The 24,007-nt window shown below is 50.5% G+C and overlaps 2 protein-coding genes across 14 annotated transcripts in view; one reads left to right on the top strand and one right to left on the bottom strand.

The window, feature by feature from the left end:
- OGG1 (8-oxoguanine DNA glycosylase) overlaps positions 1-23,827 on the bottom strand; it is a 33,606-nt gene extending 9,779 nt beyond the window's left edge. The window contains exons 1-7 of one of the 11 annotated variants that reach the window (XM_035276243.3): positions 23,360-23,827; positions 22,583-22,830; positions 21,826-22,005; positions 19,419-19,600; positions 17,407-17,557; positions 17,213-17,262; positions 9,096-9,312 (exon numbers count right to left, since the gene is read on the bottom strand). In XM_035276243.3, coding sequence (XP_035132134.1) covers positions 9,223-9,312; positions 17,213-17,262; positions 17,407-17,557; positions 19,419-19,600; positions 21,826-22,005; positions 22,583-22,830; positions 23,360-23,496 — 1,038 coding nt within the window. In that variant the 5' untranslated portion in view covers positions 23,497-23,827 and the 3' untranslated portion in view covers positions 9,096-9,222. Of the gene's footprint in view, positions 1-9,093; positions 9,313-16,605; positions 16,952-17,113; positions 17,263-17,406; positions 17,558-18,525; positions 18,732-19,418; positions 19,601-21,817; positions 22,006-22,582; positions 22,831-23,359 lie in introns of those variants that run through there. The other 10 variants (XR_013527487.1, XM_002807602.7, XM_035276244.3 and 7 more) reach the window with 10 other exon arrangements.
- Positions 2,271-16,666, top strand: CAMK1 (calcium/calmodulin dependent protein kinase I). Of its 3 annotated transcripts, none has more exons than XM_035276240.3 (12): positions 2,271-2,438; positions 4,487-4,601; positions 6,999-7,130; positions 10,105-10,179; positions 10,275-10,413; positions 11,761-11,887; positions 11,982-12,057; positions 12,815-12,927; positions 13,807-13,885; positions 13,981-14,068; positions 16,150-16,267; positions 16,375-16,666. In XM_035276240.3, exons 2-12 carry the CDS (start codon positions 4,519-4,521, stop codon positions 16,455-16,457), a joined length of 1,113 nt encoding a protein of 370 aa, XP_035132131.2. In that variant the 5' UTR covers positions 2,271-2,438; positions 4,487-4,518; the 3' UTR covers positions 16,458-16,666. The 3 variants fall into 3 exon arrangements, with proteins under 3 accessions (XP_035132131.2, XP_035132133.1, XP_078207735.1); XM_035276242.3 differs by having other exon boundaries at positions 2,271-2,508; XM_078351609.1 differs by lacking the exon at positions 4,487-4,601.
- Positions 23,828-24,007: the final 180 nt, after the last annotated feature.

Genomic DNA, 24,007 nt, shown 5'->3' with positions numbered 1-24,007 from the left:
TGTATCACTTGTTCAGTAGAAATACAAAATAAAGATAATGTGTTTGTTAAAGAAAAGAAAGCATGAGTGCATTCAGAAATGCTCAAAAGCAGGAAGAATTTAGAGCACACCATAGAAGTTGTACAAGTTGGCGGGGCATGGTGGCTCATGCCTGTAATCTCAGTACTTTGGGAGGCTGAGGTGGGTGGAATGCCTGAGGTTGGGAGTTCGAGACCAGCCTGACCAATATGGTGAAGCCCCATCTCTACTAAAAATACAAAAATTAGTTGGGTGTGCTGGTTCATGCCTGTAGTCCCAGCTACTTGGGACGCTGAGGCAGGAGAATCACTTGAACCCAGGAGGTGGAGGTTGCAGTGAGGTGAGATGACACCATTGCACTTCAGCCTGGGTGACAGAGTGAGACTCTGTTTCAAAAAAAGAAGAGAAGAAGTTGTACAAGCCTCAGAAGGACAAAGGCCACCTTATAACCCAGGGAGTGTTGTCATCAAGATAAACAGGAATTTGTGGCAAAAGAACTCCCAGTTCAGTGGGCATGTTTGGTGGGTATAGCAGAGAATCGGGGCTCAGCCCTGAGCAGGAGATTGATTTTTCCATAAACCAAGAAGTCTGGGATACTGAGATTTGGAAGAGGAATCCCTTAACCCCCTCTTCCTGGCCAAATCAAGTTCTTTCTCTGAGCCTCAGTTTACACTGAGGCTAGCTCTCATGTTTTGAATAGTGTTCTAGGCACTTCATATCATTATCTCATAGAATTCTCAGAACTCTGCATCAATCATCAATATTCCCATGTTCCCAAGTAAGACATTGAGGTTCAGAGAGTTACCTGTGTGACTGTTCAGAGAGTTACAGGATCAGTTAGACTGCAAAGCCTTTCTAGGAACCTCAGCTATCTTCCTCTGTCATCTGTAAGATGGGCATAATAAATTGGCCAGGTGCAGTGGCTCATGCCTGTAATTCCAGCACTTTGGGAAGTTGATTGGGGAGGATTGCTTGAGCCCAGGAGGTTGAGACCAGCCTGGCAATATAGTGAGACCCTCATCTCTACAAAAAATAAAAAGTTATCTAGGTGTGGTGACACGCACCTGTAGTCCCATCTACGTGGGAGACTGAGGTGGGCGGATGACTTGAGCCCAGGAGCTTGAGGTTGCAGTAAGCAGTGATCATGCCACTGCACTGAAGCCTGGGTGACAGAGCAAGACCTTGACTAATAAATAAAATAAAATAAAAATAAATGAGTGGGGGGATAAGCACTGTTCTCTCCCCATCACCAGCTGGAAAATGCAGGAATTCAGGAGTAGGGAGTGAGTGGAACTTGGAGGTCATTGGAGATAGAGTGGGGTCCCAAGCACCGTGCCTCCTCTGGCTGCCCCCAGTCCAGCCCCGTTCCCAATTCATGCGAGTTGCTCCCTGTGCTCCCTCCTTCCACTGGGCACCAAATTTCTTCCCAAGGAAGGCCTTGCACAAGCCGACCTTTGGCCCCTTGCCTTCTGTCCTAGTTGCAGGCTCTGTCCCCCACCTCCCCTAACCTGGCTCCCAGCCATCAAACCCTGGAGCCCAGCCAGTCACGTGATACCTCGGTCCTTTTTTGGCCTGCTTGCTTCAGGATCCCGATTTAACTTCCCCCTCCCCACCTCCCTCTGCCCTAGGACCTCTGGGCACCACCACCCACTCTGAGGAGCAAGTGTCTGGGGCTGAAGCCTCAGCTCAGTCTTGCAGAGGGACCTGGGCCTCTGTTTTCCCACCTGCCAAATGGTGTCCCCACCCTATGGCCGCCTCAACTCTCTTCATTGCCTACTCTTTCCAGGTTCTTTCCCACTCCCATGCTCCCCAACCCCCACCAGCCCCCACTTCTCCCCGCAGTTCTGAGGGCCTGTTTCCCTTCAGGGCACAGAAGGGTTGGGGAGAGGGGAAGGGCGACAGAGCCCTAAAGGAGGGTCTGAAAGAAACCACCACTAAGGGTCTGAAAGAAAACCATCAGGCCACAGGATGAGTTTGGCCGGCCTCTAGCCTCAGACAGACTGGGTTGGAATCCTGCTTTGCTTCCGACCACCCGCTGATTTGAAAATCATCTCTCTGGGCCTCAGTTGTCCCCGCTGTGAAATGGATCGCTGCTGAAGACCAAGGGCGGAAAGCGTCTAGCAGGAGATCTCTGACCAGAAGCAGGGAGGTGGCTTCCACCCGCGCCCCTTCCCCAGCCCTGGAGCGGCTCCTCGCCTCCCAATCCCGGGTCCCTCCGCCGCAGACTCCTCCTCCACTGACATCAGAGCCGCAGGCGGGCGGAGAGAGCCGGCGGAGCGAGCTGGCGGAGCGGAGCAAAGCCTCAGCCCCAGCGAGAGAACGGGCGGGCGGCCCAGGCGCTCAGCGGCGCGGACTGCGGCCGGAGCTCGGCGCCAGCCACCGCGGGCCTCCCAGCCAGCCCCGCGGCGGGGCAGCTGCAGGTACAGCCTAGCCCCCCGCTCCTGCACCCCTGGGCGCTGCGGAGGGGCGGCGGGAGCCCTCAGTCTCTGGGTAGGTAGCCTTCCCCAAGGAGTGGCCACTGGGCACTCTCCCGGGCGGTCTAGACCCTGAGGGGCAGGGCTGGGCCTTTTTCTCCTCCCTCTGCCCCAGGCCCAGCAAGTGCCAGGTGGGCCCATGGGACACTGAGTGGGTAATAGAGGAGGGGGCCTGAGTGAGCGCCTTCAGCTGGCCTGACAGTGGAAGGGCGTGGGCATTTGGAGGTATCCATGGGATGGGGGTGGGGGGCTTGTGGAGTGTGCTAATGTCTTAGGACAGTCGTGTGGGTCAGACGTGGGTGGGGGATCTGGGAATGCGCGTGTTTTTTTAAATTAGAGCAGTATCCACGTGTTGTGTGTGCTGGTATTTGGCTCTAAGGGTCTCAAGTCAGAGTTAGGAGGGGGTGTAGAATTGTGTACTGAGGATATTTGGAGTTAGGTGTTTATGGAGTTGGGGTTTGGTTTGGAATATTGGAGCTTCCAGGGGATGGGGTAGAGGAGCTGGAGGGTGTAGGGCATGTCTGGTATATGAGGGTGTGTGTGTGTGTCTGGGTGTCATCTTGTGCTGGTGTGGGTGGATGTGTCTTTTGGGAAGAGGGAGCTGGGTGAGGGATGTCTGGATAGACAGGCAGATGTTCGAGTGTAAGGCTATCTGGAGCAGTGTGTGGTGTAGACACGTGTGCTGATGTCTGGGAGTGTATGTGTGGTCATGGGATCTGGATACAAGGTGTACTGGATCTAGGAGGCAGGTGTTTGAGTTTAGGGCTGTTGGAGGGGACTTGGTATGGGTGTCTGCTACAGAGATGTTTGTGGATCTGTGAGGGTTGCATTTTGCTAGGCGTCCAGGTCTGTCTCTACATCTTACGCTCAAGTCTCCTTTCCTAGAAGTTTCTGCCCCTGGGATGAGTGGCCAGGGTCCCCTAGGAACAAGGTCCTGTTCCAGGAGTTGAATCTCACACCAGAGGCTCTAGTCAGGACACCAGCTCCTCATTCTCCCTTAGAGGAAAAGAGAGAAGGAAAGTGCTCTCCCTGAGGTCACAAAGCATGCTGGGCTCTGTTTTGGCCTCATCCTCTGTGGATGTATTGAGAGGCTGTGTTCGCTGAATGGGGCCCATTCTGGCTTCATATTGGAAGGATCAGCCTAGGGCATTCCATGGCCTTTACCCTCAGCAAGCTTAGCTGGGGGCCCTAGGCCAGGTGTCATTTGGGCCTCTGGACCCAGCCTCTACCCAACTCCAACCTCAGTCTCCCCATTCTTCATCTGATAAATGGGAGAGAACTCCCACCCTCTCCTGCTGGATAAGACAGATCTCAGCAGGGGAAGGGCCAGGCTAGATAGGATGAGATGGGGCCAGTAAGGGACAGAGTGGGTAGGACCATTTCTCAGGCTCCCGGGACCCAGATGGGGAGTCAGGAGGGAGAGGTCTGGGGAGCTCCAGCTGTGGCTGTTGTTGCTGTGGTAACAGTGCAGAAAGAGCTATTTTAAAATGTGGCTGAGATATTGCTGGAAGTCCAGGCTGCTGGAAACCTGATTTCCAAGAGGTCAGGGGCTGGAGGTGGGGAGGAGGAGGGCAAGGAGACACCCCAGCAATCTCCAGGGTGGGGCAGAGACATCACTAGTTCTAGGGACAAGGAGATCCTCCAGGCTTCTACTAGCTGCTCTGGGGGTTTATCTGTTGTACTGGCAGAGGTCAGGGTATCCCTGGGTGCTTGGATTTGGAGAGGGGGAAAACTGGGAAGTGAACTAGAATAAATGAATGAATGAATGCTGACTATGTTAAATAAAGAATTTTGCTGCCACCGTGAAAGGTTTTTCTCTAGGTATGAGAATTTGCCGAATGTTGAATAAACAAATGAATGTTTGTTGAATGATTTTGTCAAGTGGATGGATCTAGGATGGATAAATGCAGGTTGAATGACTGAATGGAGCCTGCAGCAAATTTCCAGACAGAAGACTGGGCTCCACTGAATCTCCTCCTTCCATTCTCTTGCAGGAGCCCTGGCTGTGGTCGGGGGGCAGTGGGCCATGCCGGGGGCAGTGGAAGGCCCCAGGTGGAAGCAGGCAGAGGACATTAGGGACATTTATGACTTCAGAGATGTTCTGGGCACGTGAGTACAGGGCAGGGCAGGATCGGGTGCTGGATGGCTAGGGGAGGCTGAGTCTAGGGTGGTGCTTCCTCTGGTCAATTAATGCTTCCTGTTTCCCACAGCCTAGGCTCTGTGGCAGCACTGCCTAGGGTCTAAACTGTCCCCAGCTTTTCACTTCTGGATGACAATGGGTGGGACATGGGTTGCTCTTCCAATATCCCTGGGTCCTTGAAGAAAAAGAAGTTGGGAGAATGGAGGTGTCAGTCAGTCCATCTAACTTGCTGCCAAGAGCTGGGTGTTCTGGCCTAGGTATGGGAACTGAGGCTGGGGATGGCTCTGTTCTTGGTGCTGGGAATGCAGAAATAACTCAAACCTGGTCTCTGCCCTTCAAGTTGATCCCAGACATGTGCAGGAGACAGACCCACAGAAAAATGACTACAGGGTGTGCACTGTGCTCCAATTGAGGTTGGGATTGAGGGCTTTGTGGAGCTGAGAGAGAGCTGTGCCTTCTGTCTGAGGGAAAACTTCCTGGAGAATGGGGCACTGGAACTGGGGAATGAAGGATGGGTAGGTGTGCACTTGTCAGAGAAGAAGAAGGGCATTACAGCCAGAAGGAATAGCATAAACAAAGGCCTATAGAGGCATGCTTCATGTGAAAAGAGGCAGAGAGTGGTGGAGCTTAAAATCAGAGGCTCACCAGGTGCGATGGCTCACACCTGTAATCCCAGCACTTTGGGAGGTTGAGGTGGGCGGATCACGAGGTCAGGAGATGGAGACCATCCTGGCTAATACGTTGAAACCCCGTCTCTACTAAGAATACAAATGTGTGTATTTTGGGACTATAGGCACGCATACAAATGGTGATGTGTGCCTGTAGTCCCAACTACTTGGGAGGCTGAGACAGGAGAATCACTTGGACCTGGGAGGTGGAGGTTGCAATGAGCCAAGATCGGGCCACGGCACTCCAGCCTGGGCAACAGAGCAAGACTCTATCTCAAAATAAGTAAATAAGTAAGTAAATAAATAATAAAATAACATCAGAGGCTGGGGGGAGAGTGGAATAAGAGGCTGGAGATGAAAGTGAGACAGTTTGTGTAGCATCTTGGAAGCCAGGCCAGGGAGGCTGGATATTGTCCCATAGGCCACAGGGAGACATTTAAGACTTTTTGGCAGGCGTGCAATTCAGGATAGTCACTCTGGTCACAGCTTGGAGGGTAAACTGGAGAAGGACAGGACTGGAAACCAGTGATTAGTTTACTACAGTAACTACCCCTAAGGATTGAAATTTCACCATGAGAGATGCTTTTCTTTGACTTGACTTCTTATTCTCCCAGAGAAACAAACAGATGTGGAAAGAATACCCTAGAAAATCCACCTTAATCAGTTAACTCTAGTTAAATGAGTTTATTTGTTCCTTTTTAAGAGCTTGTTCTAAAGCACTGCTTTTTTTTTTCTTTTTGGAGACAGAGTCTTGCTCTGTCTCCCAGGCTAGAGTGCAGTGGTACGATCTCCGCTCATTGCAACCTCTGCCTCCTGGGTTCAAGCAATTCTCCACTGCACCTGGCTACTTTTTGTATTTTTAGTAGAGACAGGGTTTCACCATATTGACCAGACTGGGCTTGAACTTCTGACCTCGTGATCCACCTGCCTCAGCCTCCCAAAATGCTGGGATTACAGGTGTAAGCCACCGTGTCCAGCCAGTACTGCTTCTTAAAGTTCAATGAGCATACAAATCACCTGAGGATTTTGTTAAATTGTGGATTCTGATTTAATAAATCTGGGACAAGGCCTAAGGTTTTGCATTTCTTTTCTTTTCTTTTTTTTTTTTTTTGACACAGGATCCAAAGCCATAGAGATTTTGCATTTCTAAAAAAGTTCCCAGGTGATGCTGAGGGTATTTTAAGGTTCTGAGTGTTAAATTAGCCATGACTCAAATTAGCAGAAAAAGGGATGAATCAACTGCACACATAATCAAAAAGCTCAGGGGTAGACTTCAGGCATGGCTGGATCCAGGGGCCCACATAATGTTATCAGGAAATGTCTCTGACCATTTCTCAGGTTGGACTTCCTCTGTGTTGATTTCATTCCCAAGCAGGCTCTCCCCAAGTGATGGAAAAGATGATCACCATTAGCTCCAGGCTTACATGGTACCAGCTCAGCAGGAGCCCCATTCTCAAAGTGCCAAGTAACCTGGCTTGCATCACGTGACCGATTACTGTGGTTAGGGGAGAGACTACTTTGACTGACCAGGCCTGGGTTATGTGATGACCTCTGGAACCAGGGGATGGTTGAGTGACTGGGGAGGATCATCCACATCCTTGATCCAGCAGTGGTTACAGAACCCATAGGGGATGGAGGAGAGGCTGGAGGGAAGCTGGGGTTCCAGTTCTTCACCTTGTGAATCCCCTCTCCCTATAGGGGGGCCTTCTCGGAGGTGATCCTGGCAGAAGATAAGAGGACGCAGAAGCTGGTGGCCATCAAATGCATCGCCAAGAAGGCCCTGGAGGGCAAGGAAGGCAGCATGGAGAATGAGATTGCTGTCCTGCACAAGTGCGTGGGCCACAGCCTTTCCCTGCCCCAAGTTGACCCTGCCTTGGCCCTCCCATCCTCCTCCTTCCCTGCTTTGAAAAAGTCATTTAAACTCTCTAAGCCTCAAATTGCTCATTTATAAAATGGGGATCACAATTTCCACTTGGCAGGGTTGTCGGGAATATCAGAGGTCCTTTATTTCAAGGACCTGGCACACAGCTAACATGACAGATGTGATGGAGATGCCAGTGCTTAGTAACCGGGGTTTAACTGTACAATCAGGTGTAAAGATCCATCCTGAACATGGGTTGAACCCACATATCTCAGTTGGTTTTGTCTCTGGACCTACTCAAGTTCCCCTCACATATTAAAGCCACTCAGCAAGTTTAAAAATGCCTGTCTGCTGACCCCCTGACTAAATCCACAGCAAACTGGTCTATGAATTGCTCATACTGATATGAAACCTCCTGTCCTCACTGGAAAACTTACAGAGAATCATTTCCCATCTCTCCCCTGAACTTCCAACCACCCTGGGCAGACCTTTTTTTTGAGTTGGAGTCTCACTCTGTCGCCCTGGCTGGAGCGCAGTGGCACAATCTTGGTTTACTGCAACCTCTGCCTCTAAGGTTCAAGCAATTCTCCTGCCTCGGCCTCAATAGTAGCTGGAATACAGGCACCTGCCACCATGCCTGGCTAATTTTCATATTTTTAGTAGAGGTGGGGTTTCGCTGTTGGCCAGGCTGGTCTCGAACTCCTGACTTCAGGTAATTCACCCACCTTGGCCTCCCAAAGTGCTGGGATTACAGGCATGAGCCACCACTCCCAGTCCCTGGACAGAGCATTTCTAATGAGACCCAGAGAGGACAAGGGACTTGTACACAGTCACATGACAAATCTGTGGCACAGCTGAGCCTTCCTCATCATCAAGATCAATTACTGCCTGACCAGCTTGGAGAAACCCCATCTCCACTAAAAATACAAAATGCCAGGCATGGTGGCACATGCCTGTAATCCCAACTACTCATGAGGCTGAGGCAGGAGAATCATTTGAATCCAGAAGGCAGAAGAGGTTGCAGTGAGCCAAGATTGCACCATTCATTGCACTCTAGCCTGGGCAACAAGAGCAAAACTCCATCTCCAGAAAAAAAAAAAAAAAAGATCAATTACCATTATTTATTCACTTATGAATATTTACTCTGTGCCAGGCACTGCCAAGCACCTTACCTGCATTATCTCACATGATCCTCACCCCAACATTTTGAGGGAAGTACTATCATTGGCTTTATTTTATAGGTAAAGAAACTGAGGCTCAGAGAGGTTACATTAAATCTAGCACCTACCCTGTACCAGGTGCTAGAGGAACACTGGCCATCAAGACAAAGCCTCTGGATTCAGGGAGCTTATGTCTGGTGGGGGAGGCTGATAAATGTGTAAACACAGAACCTCAAGCCCCCTTTTTTTTGAGACAGAATCTCACTCTGTCACCTAGGTTGGAGTTTAGTGGCGTGATCTGGGCTCACTGCAACCTCCACCTCCCGGGTTCAGGCACCTCTCCTGCCTCAGTCTCCTGAGTAGCTGGGATTACAGGTGCCCATCACTACGCCCAACTAATTTTTCTGTATTTTTAGTAGAGACAGGGTTTCATCATGTTGGCCAGGCTGGTCTGGAGCTCCTGACCTCAAGTGATCCTCCTGCCTTGGCTTCCCAAAGTGCTATGATTACAGGTGTGAGCCACCGCCTGGCCAGAAAACTCTTAAGAGGCATATATCAGGCTGGGTGCAGTGGCTCACACCTGTAATCCCAGCACTTTGGGAGGTCAAGGCAGGAGGATTGTTTGAGCCCAGGAATTCGACACTGACCTGGGCAACATGATGAAACCCTGTCTCTACCAAAAAATACAAAAATTAGCTAGGCATGGTTGTACGTGCCTGTAGACCCAGCTACTCAGGGGGCTGAGGTGGGAGCATCACCTGAGCCCAGGAGGTAAAGGTTTTAGTGAGCTGTGATTGTGCCACTGCACTCCAGCCTAGTTGACAGAGTGAGACCCTGTCTCAAAAAAAAAAAAAAAAAGTCATGTATCATCTGAGCACAGTGGTGAGCCTGCTGGTATCAGCTACTTGACAGAAGAGATCACTTGAGCCCAGCAGTTCGAGGTTGCAGAGCCACTGCACTCCAGCCTAGATAACACAGGAGACTCCATCTGCTGAAAAAAAAAAAAGGTCATATTATTGATCATTGTCATGAAGTGCAAAGTCCTGCACCCAAATAGCAAAATGTGACAGAGGCAGGATTTGGACCCAGGTCTGTGTGTGTCAGAGCCCAGTGTCTATCCCTCTGCTCTCTCACCTTCCAAGCAATGATAATCAAGCCTGGTAAGCCAGCTTTTCCTTTTGGGGCCTAGATCCCTGGTTTGTCCTCCACAGGTTTGCAGGCAGTGTGTGTGTGTGTGTGTGTGTGTTGGGAGGGGTGCGGTGCAAGCTGTCCTGAACTCTAAACCACTTTTTTTTTTTTTTGAGAAAGAGTCCCACTCTGTCACCCAGGCTGGAGTGCAATGGCACCATCTCAGCTCACTGCAACCTCCACCTCAGGAGTTCAAGCCATTCTCCTGCCTCAGCCTCCTGAGTAGCTGGGATTACAGGTGCATGCCACCACACCCAGCTCATTTTTGTATTTTTAGTAGAGACAGGGTTTCGTCATGTTGGTCAGGCTGGTCTCAAACTCCTGACCTTGTGATCTGCCCTCCTCGCCTTCCAAAGTGCTGAGATTACAGGCATTAGCTACGATGCCCAACCCATTTTTTTTAAGGGTGTCACTCTGTTGTCCAGGCTGGAGTATGGAGTACAGTGGCTATTCACAGGTGCAATCATAACAGATTGCAGCATCGAACTGCTGGGAGCAAGCGATCCTCCTGCCTCAGCCTCCCAAGTTCCCAAGTAGCTTGGACTACAGGTGCACACCACTATGCCTAGCTAAGCCACCTCATTTCTCCTTTCAGGATCAAGCACCCCAACATTGTAGCCCTGGATGACATCTATGAGAGTGGGGGCCACCTTTACCTCATCATGCAGCTGTGAGTGGCCCCACCTCTGCCTGCCCCCCACCCCCAACACACCTCTCCCTGCTGTCTCAACCCTCTTGGCCAGACTGCCCTATCCCCTGTTGCAGGGTGTCAGGTGGGGAGCTGTTTGATCGTATTGTGGAAAAAGGCTTCTACACAGAGCGGGACGCCAGCCGCCTCATCTTCCAGGTGCTGGATGCTGTGAAGTACCTGCATGACCTGGGCATTGTACACCGGGATCTCAAGGTGAGGCTTGATGGGGTGTGGTGGGCTGGGGTACCCAGAGGTGGAGCCTTTGCAAACCCCAAACTGTCTGACCTTGGACAACTTTCACCCCCTCACTGAGCCTTGGATTTCCATCTACAAGGTGGATCTTGTAACCCTTAATCTGCCTCCTCCCATTCTAGTCCAGATACTCAAAGGAACACAAAAGTGAATTGTGCTAGTATTTTATCCAAATAAAATGTTATGTCTTCTTCTGATTAAAAAAAAAAAGACTCACCAGGCATGGTGGCTTACACCTGTAATCCCAGCACTTCGGGAGGCAAGATGGGTGGATCACTTAAGGTGAGGAGTTAGAGCCCAGCCTGGCCAACATGGTGAAACCCCCCCTCCCCTGCCCCCGACTCTACCAAAAATACAAAAATTGGCCACGTGTGGTGGCAGGTGCCTGTAATCCAAGCTACTTGGGAGGCTGAAGCAGGAGAATCACTTGAACCTGGGAGGCGGAGGTTGCAGTAAGCGAAGATTGCACCATTGCACTCCAGCCTGGGTAACAGAATGAGACTTCATCTAAAAAAAAATCTTATTCCCTTTTTGTAGAAAACGTTGATGGAACAGCAAAGCATAAAGAAAAATGCCAGAGGCTGGGCACGGTGGCTCATGCCTGTAATTCCAGCACTTCGGGAGGCCAAGGCAGGTGGATCATGAGGCTGAGGCAGGTGGATCATGAGGCTGAGGCAGGAGAATCACTTGAACCCAGGAGGCAGAGGTTGCAGTGAGCCAAGATTGCACCACTGCACTCCAGCCTGGGCGAAAGAGCAAGATTCGGTTTCAAAAAGAAAAAAAAAAAGGCCAGAAATCCCTGAAATCCTACTCCTCAGAAATAGCGATGGGGCTCACATTTAGCAGTCCATCTCAATCCAGTCTACAAGGGCACTGGGGCTTGAATTCTGGCCCTTCTACTCCCTAAGTATGGGTTCTTGGGCAAGTCACTTTGCCTCTGAAGGCATCAGTTTCTTCATCTGTAAAACGGGATTATTCAGACTGGCTTGGCAGAGATGTGGTGAGGATGACATGAAATCAAGCACTAATCCAGGGTCTGGCATACAGTAGGCACTCAAAAATTTCTTTAGGGCTTTACAGTGCACACCTGAGGTTTATAGAAAGTTCTCTCTCACACTCTCTTGGCCCTTGTCCTTCCTGGAATTTTTGGGCTTCTTGAGAACTTCCTTGATTTTCTTATGGCAGCCATGAAGCCACAGTGGCTTTTGGGTGATCCATTATTTCTCAGTAGGTGCTTGAAGAGGCAGAAAGTTCTACTGGCCTCTAACCATCTCTGATTGCCCCTTCCCTTCCCTCCTGCCCTCCAAGCCAGAGAATCTGCTGTACTACAGCCTGGATGAAGACTCCAAAATCATGATCTCCGACTTTGGCCTCTCCAAGATGGAGGACCCGGGCAGTGTGCTCTCCACCGCCTGTGGAACTCCGGGATACGTGGGTGCGGAGGGCCCTGGGCTGGGGCTGTGGTGGTGGGGGGAACCAGGAGCTGAATGGCAGAGATTTGTCACCACCATGTCCTCTTCCCTCCATAGCCCCTGAGGTCCTGGCCCAGAAGCCCTACAGCAAGGCTGTGGATTGCTGGTCCATAGGTGTCATTGCCTACATCCTGTAAGTGGGGCTTAGCCATGGTAGGCTGTGGCTCCGGAGTTGTCCTCTCGCGCCTGCTTTCCTCTCTTCCTCCCTTTGCTATTCCTTCCTTCCTCCCTCCCTCCCCTTCTTTCCCTTTCTTTCTTCCTTCTACCAATCAATTACTAATATTAATTCATTCAGTAGATACTATGTTTTGGCCACTGTGCCAAGCACTGGGATTTAGCAGAGAACAAACCAGACAAAGTGCCTGCCCTCAGGGAGCTTTCTTTCTAGTAGGGAAGACAGCCAATCAACAAGTAAATAAATCTACAAAATAATTTCAGGAGATAAAAATAAATGCTGTGTAGTGACGTATGAATGAATGAATGAATGAATGAATGAATGAATGAATAAATGCTGTGGAGAGAAACCAAGCAGGGATAGGGAGATGGGGGTGATGCCATTTCAGTAGGGAGGTCAGGGACAGGCTTGCTGTGGAGGTGATGTCTGAGTGGTGAGGGAGCCAGACATTCAAGGTGTGGGGAAAGAGTGGCGTAGGCAGAGGCGACGGCAAGTGCAAAGGCCCTGAGGAGGGCAAGATGGCAACACATTCAAGAAACAGAAAGGACAATGTAGCTAGAAGGCGAGTGAGCAGGCAAGTAGGGCTGTGTAGAGTTTCCATAGGGAACTCCTTCCTGTGGGTTCTGCCTGACCCCTGGGACTGCCCCAGCGCTCCACCCCAGAGCCAATGGGTGCATCTGAAAGTGGAAATGAGGATGAGTTTCTCCCTGCCCAGGCTCTGCGGTTACCCCCCGTTCTATGACGAGAATGATGCCAAACTCTTTGAACAGATTTTGAAGGCCGAGTACGAGTTTGACTCTCCTTACTGGGACGACATCTCTGACTCTGGTATTTGGGGCTTTTCCCTTTTCCCCTGGGCCCTGCCTCTGGTCCTTCCCTCACCTGCTTTGGGGGCGGTCTCCCTCCTGCCTTCCTTCTGTCCGATTCTCCAGCGCTACACTAAGAGCTGTCTTTGAAACCAGACACCCCACCCCGGGCGCTTCCCTCTGCTTGGCTCCTAGAGTGAGAAACTTTAGGCATTCATCGTTCAATCTTCAAACATAGTCTATTTGAAACTTTTCCTACTGACTTCTAATGCCTAAAACACCACCATAAACATTATCATCCCTCCTTTTGTGCCCCCTATTGAGAAGCAAACCGGTGAAGCTACTATCAATTGTTTATGCATGGGTATAAATACACTGAGATTACTCAAGAACAAGTTTTTCTATTTCTTTTTTTTTTTTTTTTGAGACAAAGTGTTGCTCTGTCTCCCAGGCTGGAGTACAGCGACACGATCTTGACTCACTGCAACCTCCACCTCCTGGGTTCAAGCAGTTCTCCGCCTGTCTCCCGAGTAGCTGGGACTACAGCTGCACGCCACCATGCCTGGCTAATTTTTGTATTTTTAGTAGAGATGGAGTTTTACCATATTGGTCAGGCTGGTCTCAAACTCCTGATCTCAGGAGATCCACCTGCCTTGGCCTCTCTACTGTGCCTGGCCAAGAACAAATTTTTCTTAAGAGATAAAGGAAAGAGCTGGAAGGCTTGGGGTGGGGCGGGAGGATTTGAAGAAGAGCACAGGTAGGGTGGGGTAGGGCACGGACTGATCTGGCCTCTTTGTCTTGTTTTGATGCCAGGCCAGACCTGAGGGAGTGGGTATGATCTTGGTGGGAGTCCACAGGCACTACCATGCTGTCACTCTCTGCTTTTGTCTTGGGGGTTTAGCCAAAGATTTCATCCGGCACTTGATGGAGAAGGACCCAGAGAAAAGATTCACTTGTGAGCAGGCCTTGCAGCACCCATGGTGAGAATTCACACAAGCTGTGAGCTGGGTGGGATCTGGGGCCCCTAGGTCTGCCTCTGCCCTCATAGGCAACCCATCACATAACCTCATTCTAGGATTGCAGGCGATACGGCTCTAGATAAGAATATCCACCAGTCGGTGAGTGAGCAGATCAAGAAGAACTTTGCTAAGAGCAAGTGGAAGGTGAGTCCGTATCCTTAGTTCTGGTCCGAGCCTCCCCACGACTCCTCCCCATCCCTACCCATGCTCAGCTTGCACAGCACCTAGCACCAAGCTAGTCATACAGTAACTGCCTAGGGATCCTTACTGAAGAACTCCATTCATTCAACAAACACTCCCAATATCTTCCCTTTTCCAGAGAGGTTCCCTCACCTCCAAGTCTTGAGTGAGAAGCTATAATTCTTCAGGAGACATCTGATTCGGCCTATGGGGTCTGGGAAAGATCATAAATGTGGTGATGACCTGACAGAGCTGTCAGTGAAGTAGGAATCAGCCAGGCATAGTGGAATGTCTGCAGCCATTCAGGGAAGTGCCAATGCTAAGCCTGGCCAGACAGGAGGGCCTGGGAGGACTGAGAGGCAGGAGCCCAGGTTGGAGAGGCAGATAGGGGCCAGGCCTCTTAGGGCCTCAGATGCCACAGGGGAGCACCAACTTGATCCTGAGGGCACCAAGGAGCCCCAGCAAAATCTTAGGCAAGAATCTGCTGCATAGAAACAGCTCTCAGGGCTAGGCAAGGTGGCTCACGCCTATAATCCCAGCAGTTTGGGAGGCTGAGGTGGGCAGATCACCTGAGATCAGGAGCTTGAGACCAGCCTGGCCAATGTGGTGAAACCCTGTCTCTACTAAAAATACAAAAATTAGCCACACATGGTTGTACGTGCCTGTAATCCCAGCTGCTTGGGAGGCTAAGGCAGAATTACTTGAACCTGGGAGGTGGTGGTTGCAGTGAGCCGAGATCATACCACTGCACTCCAGCCTGGCTGACAAAGTGAGACTCCCTCTCAAAAAAAAGAAAGAGCTCTCGGGATGCAGAGAATGGCATGGAGTAAAGATTGGGTGACCCATTAGGAGGCTGTGAGAGAGATATGGGCAGGAGAGGTTAAAGGTTTGGATCACAGTAGTAGCAGCATGGGTGGAGAACAACAGTTGATCCAGGGGTCATTTAGGAGGTGGAACTAAGACGTGATGATGGAATGGACGTTGGGGGAAAGAGATGTCAAGGGCTGGCCCAAGTTTGTGGTTGGGAACAGAGTGGACAGTGGTACCAGGACTGAGATGGTAATCACAGGGACAGAAACATGTCTTGGAGGCATGGTTTTAAGTTTTAGACATGGTGAATTTGAGGGGTGTGTGGGACAGCTAGTTGGACATGTTGACTGGAGACACACACACACCTGGGCAAGTTACTTCAGCTTTCTATGCCTCAGTTTGCTTTTTTTTTTTGAGACGGAGTTTCGCTCTTGTTACCCAGGCTGGAGTGCAATGGCGCGATCTCGGCTCACCGCAACCTCCGCCTCCTGGATTCAGGCAATTCTCCTGCCTCAGCCTCCTGAGTAGCTGGGACTACGGGCATGTACTATCATGCCCAGCTAATTTTTGTATTTTTAGTAGAGACAGGGTTTCACCAAGTTGACCAGGATGGTCTCGATCTCTTGACCTCGTGATCCACCCGCCTTGGCCTCCCAAAGTGCTGGGATTACAGGCGTGAGCCACTGTGCCCGGCCTCAGTTTGCTTCTTTAAAAATGGTGATATTAGCTGGGTGTGGTGGTGCATATCTGTAATCTCAGCTACTCAGGAGGCTGAGGCAGGAGAACTGCTTGAACCTGGGAGGTAGAGGTTGCACTGAGCCGAGATCATGCCACTGCATGCCAGCCTGGGCAACAGAGTGAGACTACGTCTCAAAAAAAAAAAAGAAAAAGGAAATGGTGATATTAATAGTACATACCTCAAAGACTTGTGAAAATTAAGTGAATTACTATGTAAAGTGCTTAGAGCAGTAGCTGACATACAGTGTTATATAGTGTTTGCTATTACATAGTAATATGGAGTTATGTGTCTATTTTTATATATATACATACATTTAACATATGTGCATGTGTGTATAAATATATAATAAAGCCTTGTAGAGGTTTTTCAGGGGCTTTCGGGAAATCAATAAAATAACATCTGAATGAAAATAACAGAACAATTGCAAGAATCCCACTGCGCCCTTGCCCCATGACTTTTGACTCTCTCAAAAGTCCCTTCTTCCCTCTGCCTACAGCAAGCCTTCAATGCCACAGCTGTGGTGCGACACATGAGGAAGCTGCAGCTGGGCACCAGCCAGGAGGGGCAGGGGCAGACGGCAAGCCACGGGGAGCTGCTAACACCAGCGGCTGGGGGTGAGCAGCAGGCTCTGCAGAAGAGCATGGGTAGTTCATGAAGAGGCACCTGGGCTGGAGGGGAGGGCCTGCCCCTGTGGCCAGCTCTGTTCTCTCTTCCCCTGCAGGGCCGGCAGCTGGCTGCTGCTGTCGAGACTGCTACATAGAGCCAGGCCCAGAACTGTCCCCCACACTGCCCCGCCAGCTCTAGGGCCCTGGACCTCGGGTCAGGATCCCCTACGGGTCAGGATTCCCTACGTGAGAGGGCTTGAGGGCAGCCTGCTCCCCTTCCCTCCCTAAACTGGGAGTTTCCCTGCCCTGTCCCCTCCTCACCCACTTCCCCAGCATTCCTCACTGCATTTTCCATACAAATGTTTCTATTTTATTGTTCCTTCTTGTAATAAAGGGAAGAAGATAAAACCATTGTTGGCTTTGTTTCCCCAAATAGCCCCCACCCAACCTTGTTGTGCAAACTGCTTGATTTGGGGGTACCTGGCCCTTGAGGTAGTTGCAGGGAGGCCCCTCCCCAACATGAGACTGGGTAGGGATGGGGAGACAGAAGTGGGGAATGGAGAGGAAGGTGCTTGGGGAATTCCTTTGTCCAGGGCGCCCCATCTAGTCTTCCGGCCCTTTGGAACCCTTTCTGCGCTTTGCTGGTGCCTCCTGAGCACGGCGGGATTGACGCAGGTCAGCACTGAATAGCACCTGTAGGAGGGTGGAGTCTGGGTGGGGAGGAGGGTACACTGCGGTAGGGGCTGGTGGGACTAGTGACAGTGTTGGGATGTGGAAGAGTCCATGGGGAACAGGGCCAAAGGCAATGAGAGTCCACTGGGGTTGGGACAGGTGGCTGGAGAGTCCTTTAGGGCCACCTGGGGTGGTGGTGGTGGAAGAGTCCACTGGGTTAGGGCTGGAGGAGAAGTCCTATGGGGGTCTCGGCTGGAGAATGGGAAACCTAGGTATACTCACTGCTTGTGCCCAGCCAGCATAAGGTCCCCACAGGCTCCGGAAAAAGTTTCCTAAATCAGAAGTGATGAGGCTGTTAATTTGACCCCTTCTGTGACCCATCAACAGAGGTAGGGTCTGAGGGAGAGGTGACTAAGAGAGAAGATTCAACCATCCCAGCCCACTGCCAGCCCCTACAGCCCACTTTCTCTCCTCACCCAGTTCCTTGTTGGTCTGGGGGCTTGGGCCCTTTGCCTGGGACATGGTAGGGTGCCAGCTGTAGTCACGTTGGGCAATCTGCCACATGTGGACATCCACAGGCACAGCCTGGGGCTTGTCTAGGGCCATCAGGCAGATGCAGTCAGCCACCTTTGACAGACACAGAATGAGTCCTTGAGGAAGAAGGGCAGCATCTGGCCACCATCTTGCTTATAGCCCCAAAGCCAGCTGCTTTCTTGTTCACTCTGGGGTAACTGTTGTTCTATATTCTCAATCAATAAATACTATCTATGAATACACTTTGTTTTTAGAGATGGAGTCTTGCTCTGTTGCCCAGGATGGAGTGCACTGGTGCAATCTTGGCTCACTGCAACCTCTGCCTCCCAGGTTCAAGCAATTCTCCTGCCTCAACCTCCCATCACATGTGGCTAATTTTTGTATTTTTAGTAGAGACGGGGTTTCACCATGTTGGCCAACCTGGTCTCGAACTCCTGACCTCAAGTGATCCACCTACCTCGCCTTCCCAAAATGCTGGGATTACAGGCGTGAGCCACCATGCCCAGCCTATGAATACACTGAAATAGCTGTAAAAAAAACTGGTACTGGGTGAACACCTATGTGGGCCAGGTTCTTATCATAACCTGGGAAGACGGTATCACCACACCCATTTTACAGACAAGAAAACTGAGGTTCTGAAAGGTGAAGTGACCCGGCCAAAGTCACGTGGCTGAGAATAGGCAGAACTAAGATTTAATGTTAGGCTGTAGTCTAGAGCCCATCAAAAAAATTCTTTAAGCAAAAATTAATTTCTTAAACTGCAGAGAAGCGTAAAGAGAAAAAAAAAGGTTGGTGTGGTGGCTCATGCCTGTAATCCAAGCACTCTGAGAGGCCGAGGTGGGTGGGTCATGAGGTCAGGAGATCAAGACCATCCTGACCAACATGGTGAAATCCCATCTCTACTAAAAATACAAAAATTAGCTGGATGTGGTGGTGCGTGCCTGTAGTCCCAGCTGCTTGGGAGGCTGAGGCAGAATTGTTTGAACCTGGGAGGTTGCAGTGAGCTGAATCTAACCTGGCAACAAAGCAAGACTCTCTCAAAAAAAAAAGACAAATGCCTAATTTCCAATCATTTTATTGCCAGTTAACCCTATTGACATCAAACAAAAAGTTTTGTCAATACATGTAATTTTATGAAAGGAACAAAATGTGGCCAGGAGCAGTGGTTCATGCCTGTAATTCCAGCATTTTGGGAGGCCAAAGCAGGAACACTACTTGAGGGCAAGAGTTTTAAGACCAGCCTAGGCAACATTGTAAGAGCCTGTTTCTATAAAAAAAAAGGAAAAAAAAAACCCTGAAAAGAAGAAATATCTTCCCATTTGTCTCCCCAAAGGAATCTACTATTTCGTTTCCTGCAATTTCCTTCTGGAAATTTCTGCTTATATATAGAGCCATATATGTGTTACATCTGAAGAAATGGTCTTTCTAGAAATTCATTTAAAGGGCTATATCCTTTCCCTCTTTCTGCACTCTGCTTTTTTCTCTCATAAAACATCTACTGGCTGGACATGGTGGCTCACGCCTGTAATCCTAGCACTTTGGGAGGCTGAGGTGGGTGGATCGCCTGAGGTCAGGAGTTTGAGACCAGCCTAACTAACATGGAGAAACCCCGTCTCAACTAAAAATACAAAATTAGCCGGGTGTGGTGGTGCATGCCTCTAATCCCAGCTACTTTGGAGGCTGAGACAGGAGAATCACTTGAATTGGGAGGTGGTGGTTGCAGTGAGCCAAGATTGCATCATTGCACTCCAGCCTGGGCAACAAGAGTGAAACTCGGTCTCAAAAAAAAAAAAAAAAAAAGAAAAAAACAAACAAAAAAACACATCTACTTATATCCTTTCTCTTTCCTGCTCTACCTCAGGAAGCAAGCCTCCACCCAGCTCCCAGGCTTGGCTCATTTCCTGCTCTCTTCTCAGTGTCAGTGGAAAGGGCAGCTCCTACCCTGAGGCCTCACCTTGGTGCCCACTCCAGGCAGGGTGCAGAGGGCCTTGTGGGCCTCCTCATAGGAGGCCTCTCGTAGCTGCTGCAGCCAGGCTAGCCCACCCTGTTCTTCCAGGATGGCTCGGGCACTGGCACTCACATAGCGGGCACGGTAGCCCAGGCCCAGCTTCCTGAGATGAGCCTCCACATCTGGCCCTGTGGGGAGTGAGGAGAGCAGGCATCAGGCATCTTCAAGTTCTTCCTGTCCGTGGGCTAGTATGTAAGCCCTCCACCTCACAGGAGTGCTTTTCCCAGGTACTCCTCCCACCTCCCCACACTCTATGTGATAGTGGACACTTTTATGTGCAAGGGAAAATAAGTCATGGGTTCTGTCCCTCTACAAATGTTTTCTAAGCACCTACTATGAACTGGCCACTGGTCTAGTCCAGGTCTAGTCCAGGTCTAGTCCAGGGACTAGGAGCCCAGGTCTAGTCCAGGGACTGAGGACTTGCTGCCCTGGAGGAGCTCCCCAACTGAGTTCCTTAACCTTTCCAAAAAAGTGTTCACACTTGTGATCTAAAAAAATAACCACAATCTAGCAACAGCTTCTATGATCAAGTGCTGGGCATCAAGCACTGGCAACACGCTTCAGATACATTATCATGCTTACGTTTTCCAAGAACCCCATGGACAGTACTGCTATTTTCCCATTTTACAGGTGGAGAAAATGAGGGCTTACAAGAGGCTAACTTACTTAAGAAAGGACAGAGTGGAGATAAGATCTTGCACTTAGGTCTGGGATACCAACATCTGTGCTTTTTCTTTTCTTTCTGAGACAGGGTCTCGCTCTGTCACCCAGGCTGGAATGCAGTGACATGATCACAGTTCACTGCAGCCTCGACCTCCTAGGTTCAAGCGATCCTCCCACCTCAGCCTCCCGAGTAGCTGAAATGACAGGCTTGTACCACCATGCCTGCCTAATTTTATTTATTTTTTATAGAGAAGAGGTCTCATTATGTTGCCCAGGCTGGTCTCAAACTCCTGGGCTCAAGCCATCCTCCTGCCATGGCCTCTCAAAGTGCTGAAACTACAGGCATGAGCTACCACACCTGGCTAATGCCAGTGTTCTTAACCCATTACACTACACTGCCTCATGATTGCTTTATTCACCCCCCCAAACCCTTCTAGATTGAAACTGTTATTCCCATTCTACGAACAAGCTCAGAGAAGCCTGGAGAGGTGAATGACTTTCTTGAGGTCTCATGACTGACTAAGCCAGGAGCTGAGACTCAAGAATAGGTTTCTTTTTGTAATTCCAACACTTTGGGAGGCTGAGGTGGATCACGAGGTCAAGAGATCGAGACCATCCTGGTCAACATGGTGAAACCCCGTCTCTACTAAAAATACAAAAAATTAGCTGGGCATGGTGGCGCATGCCTGTAATCCCAGATACTCAGGAGGCTGAGGCTGGAGAATTGCTTGAACCCAGGAGGCAGAGGTTGCGGTGAGCCGAGATCACGCCATTGCACTCCAGCCTGGGTAACAAGAGTGAAACTCCATCTCAAAAAAAAAAAAAAAAAAAAAGAATAGGTTTCTTTTTGTTTGTTTGTTTGAGATGGAGTCTGGCTCTGTCACCCAGGCTGAAGTGCAGTGGCATGATCTTGGTTCACTGCAGCCTCCTGCTCCCAGGTTCAAGCAATTCTACTGCCTCACCCTCCTATGTAGCTGGGATTACAGGTACCTTACACCACGCCCAGCTAATTTTTGTATTTTTAGTAGAGATGGGGTTTTACCATGTTGGCCAGGCCGGTCTTGAACTCGTGACCTTAGATGATCTGCCTGCCTCGACCTGCCAAAATATAGGGATTACAGGCATGAGCCACCATGCCTGGCCAGAAATGGGTTTCTAAGCACCAAAAACATTCTCCTTTTTTGAGGTAGGCCGTCTCTTTGTCATGCAGTTCCCAAGTACTTGTCCTAGTTTGGTTCTCACATCTGCCAACTGAAACACTTGTCTCCATAAAATATTCATGACAACTCCAATAACAGCAAAGGTAGGTGCCATTATTATTCCATTTCACAGATGAAGGAACTTTAGTACAAAGATGCTAAATAATGTGCCCAAGTGAGAGTTGGCATTCAGAACCAGGCATGGGCCTGTCCCCAGAATGCATGCTTTTCTATGCATGCACAGATGTATTTCTATGAGGCATTGAACCCATTGGGCAAAAAGCACAGACCAGTGAGGTGCTGACATTTTAGGGATGCATAGGGAGGATGAGTAACTGGGGCTGATCAGACCAGGCAGGGCAGTTGTGGATGGGGGAAATGTTTGGGAAATGTTTACCAACTCAGGAAGCCTTGAGATAGTAACCAGGGGAGAAACGAACAGATCCTGAAAGCTGATGGAGGACCTAGGGACAGGGGACCTACCTACTCACCAGCCAGGGCCTGCAGGCTGGGGAAGCCATGGTAGGTGACATCATCAAGCTGGATGAGCTGAGGTCCAAAGGCCTGGCACAGCCGCTCCACCATACCCGTGATGCGGGCGATGTTGTTGTTGGAGGAACAGATAAAAGAGAAAAGGCACTCGATGGGGTCTTGTCGCAGCAGTCGCACACCTGGAGACCCGAAATGCAGGGGGTAAGAGAGAGATACCTGCTGTTGGGCGTGGCCTCTTCCTACCCACAGGCAAGATCCTAGGTACCAAAGCTCCAGGGGGATCCCAGGAGAATGATGGTCAGCACTATTATAGAAAGTAACACCAGACCTCTCATTCCTCACAGCATCTTGTGAGGGCTGGTTACCATCCCATTCCACAGATAAAGAGGCCACAATGTAAGCTCCATGAGGACCGGCATTTGGGTCCGTTTTGTTCATAGGTGTATACCCAGTCACACAGCAGATGCTTTGTATATATTTACAGCATGAATGAAGTCACTTGCCCTAGGTCTCACAACCAGGAGTGGGCTCAAAATCCTTGTCACTTCACTGTGGTGATAGCAGGATAATAATAATGGTAATACTAACTACCATGTGCCTGGCATTATTCTGAGCACTTTATATGTATTGGCTCCTTAAATCCTCATAAAAGCCTATGAAGCAGACAAAATCCCCACTTTACAGATGGTAAAACTGAGTCATAGAGAAGTAACTTATGTCCAAGAACCCTAACCTCAGCCCAGGTCCTGTACTTACCTTGGAATTTCTGAGCCACCTCTTGGAAGTGGGAGTCCACAGAACCCCAGTGGTGATACAGTTGAGCCAGGGTGACATCTAACTGGAAGTACTTGCATACGGCCTCCAGCTCATCTGGTGTGGGCCTGCCAGCCCGGCTCTGGTCTCCTCGATACACGGTGCAGTGGAGCTGCTCCTCAGTCTGAGTTAGTGTCCATACTTGATCCGCTAGTACACCACTCCAGTGTGCAGGGCTTTGCTCCCTCCACCTGAGCCCCAGGCACACAACAGCCCTGGTATTCAATTTCCTTTCTTGCACCCTTTCGGGTCCCTCCCATCCTACAATCGCTCCAGGTACAAAACTGATGTACTAACCGCAAAGTAAAAATGCTATCTTCCAGTCTGGGCAACATGGCGAAACCTCACCTCTACAAAAAATACAAAAATGTAGCCGGACATGGCACACACCTGCAGTCCCAGCTACTGGGGAGGCTGGGCCCAAGGGGCTCGAGGCTGCAATGAGCCTCTCTGCACTCCAGCTTCTGCGATAGAGTGAGACCCTGTCTCAAAAAAAGAAAAAGTGCCATTATCTTCTACATCAGTTATACCGCTTGATCCTTAAAATATCACTGCACAGACATATTAAAGGTAACAGGCTAGCCACCCTTGCTTGTTTCCTCTTTTATACCCCGGGGTTTCTTCCATCACTCCCCAAATTCCTTTGTATCCCATGCCGGGTAGAGCTGAGGCGGCAGGAGCCAGTCCCAGGGGACGGATCTCCCAGGTGCAGTCACTCACCGGAAGGACTGTCCAGAAGGCAGAACCAGGTCCAGGCGCAGCTCAGAGCGAGGGCACGGAATGGAGGCCCACATTGCAGGGGCGGAGGCTAGAGTACGATGCCCCAAGCGCCGGGGCAGAATCCCACGGGCCGGCATTTCCACAGTAGGCGCCGCCCCCAATGGCCCCGCCCACTCAGAACCGACCTAGTCCCCGCCCAAAAATCCCGCCCAGACAAGGACCACGCCCCTTAAGGCCTCACCCTCAGGGTCGTCTGCAACAACCTTCCCTATTTCACTTATTCCTCCACCTCCGGCAGGCCCCGCCCTTTGCGAGTTACGGAAGCCCGGCTTCCTGACCCAATCCTCCGGCTTTCCTGAGGTGCAGGTCCCGCCCCCTCCTTCCGACGCATCGTCTCCCGCCCCCAGGGACTCTAGGCGCTCAGAGCTGTGTTCTTCTGGGTTCTCCAGGGGCCGCCTCGCCACCACCGGAAGTAGGGCTCAAGCCCCGCTTATTTGACCTAGAGGTAGCCAATCCGCGGAGGAGGTGGGAGACGCCAATGAGAAATCGGGGTGGGCGGGCCGTTTCGAAGTGCCCGCGCGATTGGCGCGGACTGGGCTTCCTGCCCGCTACTGGCCTTTCCTCCTCCGGGATTGTCTGCACTCGCGG

This window comes from Callithrix jacchus, chromosome 15, assembly GCF_049354715.1.
Source record: "Callithrix jacchus isolate 240 chromosome 15, calJac240_pri, whole genome shotgun sequence".
Taxonomy (NCBI): Eukaryota; Metazoa; Chordata; class Mammalia; order Primates; family Cebidae; genus Callithrix; species Callithrix jacchus.
Note: the sequence above shows the minus strand (reverse complement) of the source record. Positions and strands in the feature narration are given on the sequence as shown.

Coding starts and splice junctions, on each gene's coding strand:
- CAMK1 (XM_035276240.3), top strand. CDS start 4,519: ATGCCGGGGGCAGTGGAAGGCCCCAGGTGGAAGCAGGCAGAGGACATT. Junction 12,058..12,814: donor GGTGTCATTGCCTACATCCT/GTAAGTGGGGCT, acceptor CTCCCTGCCCAG/GCTCTGCGGTTACCCCCCGT. Junction 16,268..16,374: donor GCTAACACCAGCGGCTGGGG/GTGAGCAGCAGG, acceptor CTTCCCCTGCAG/GGCCGGCAGCTGGCTGCTGC.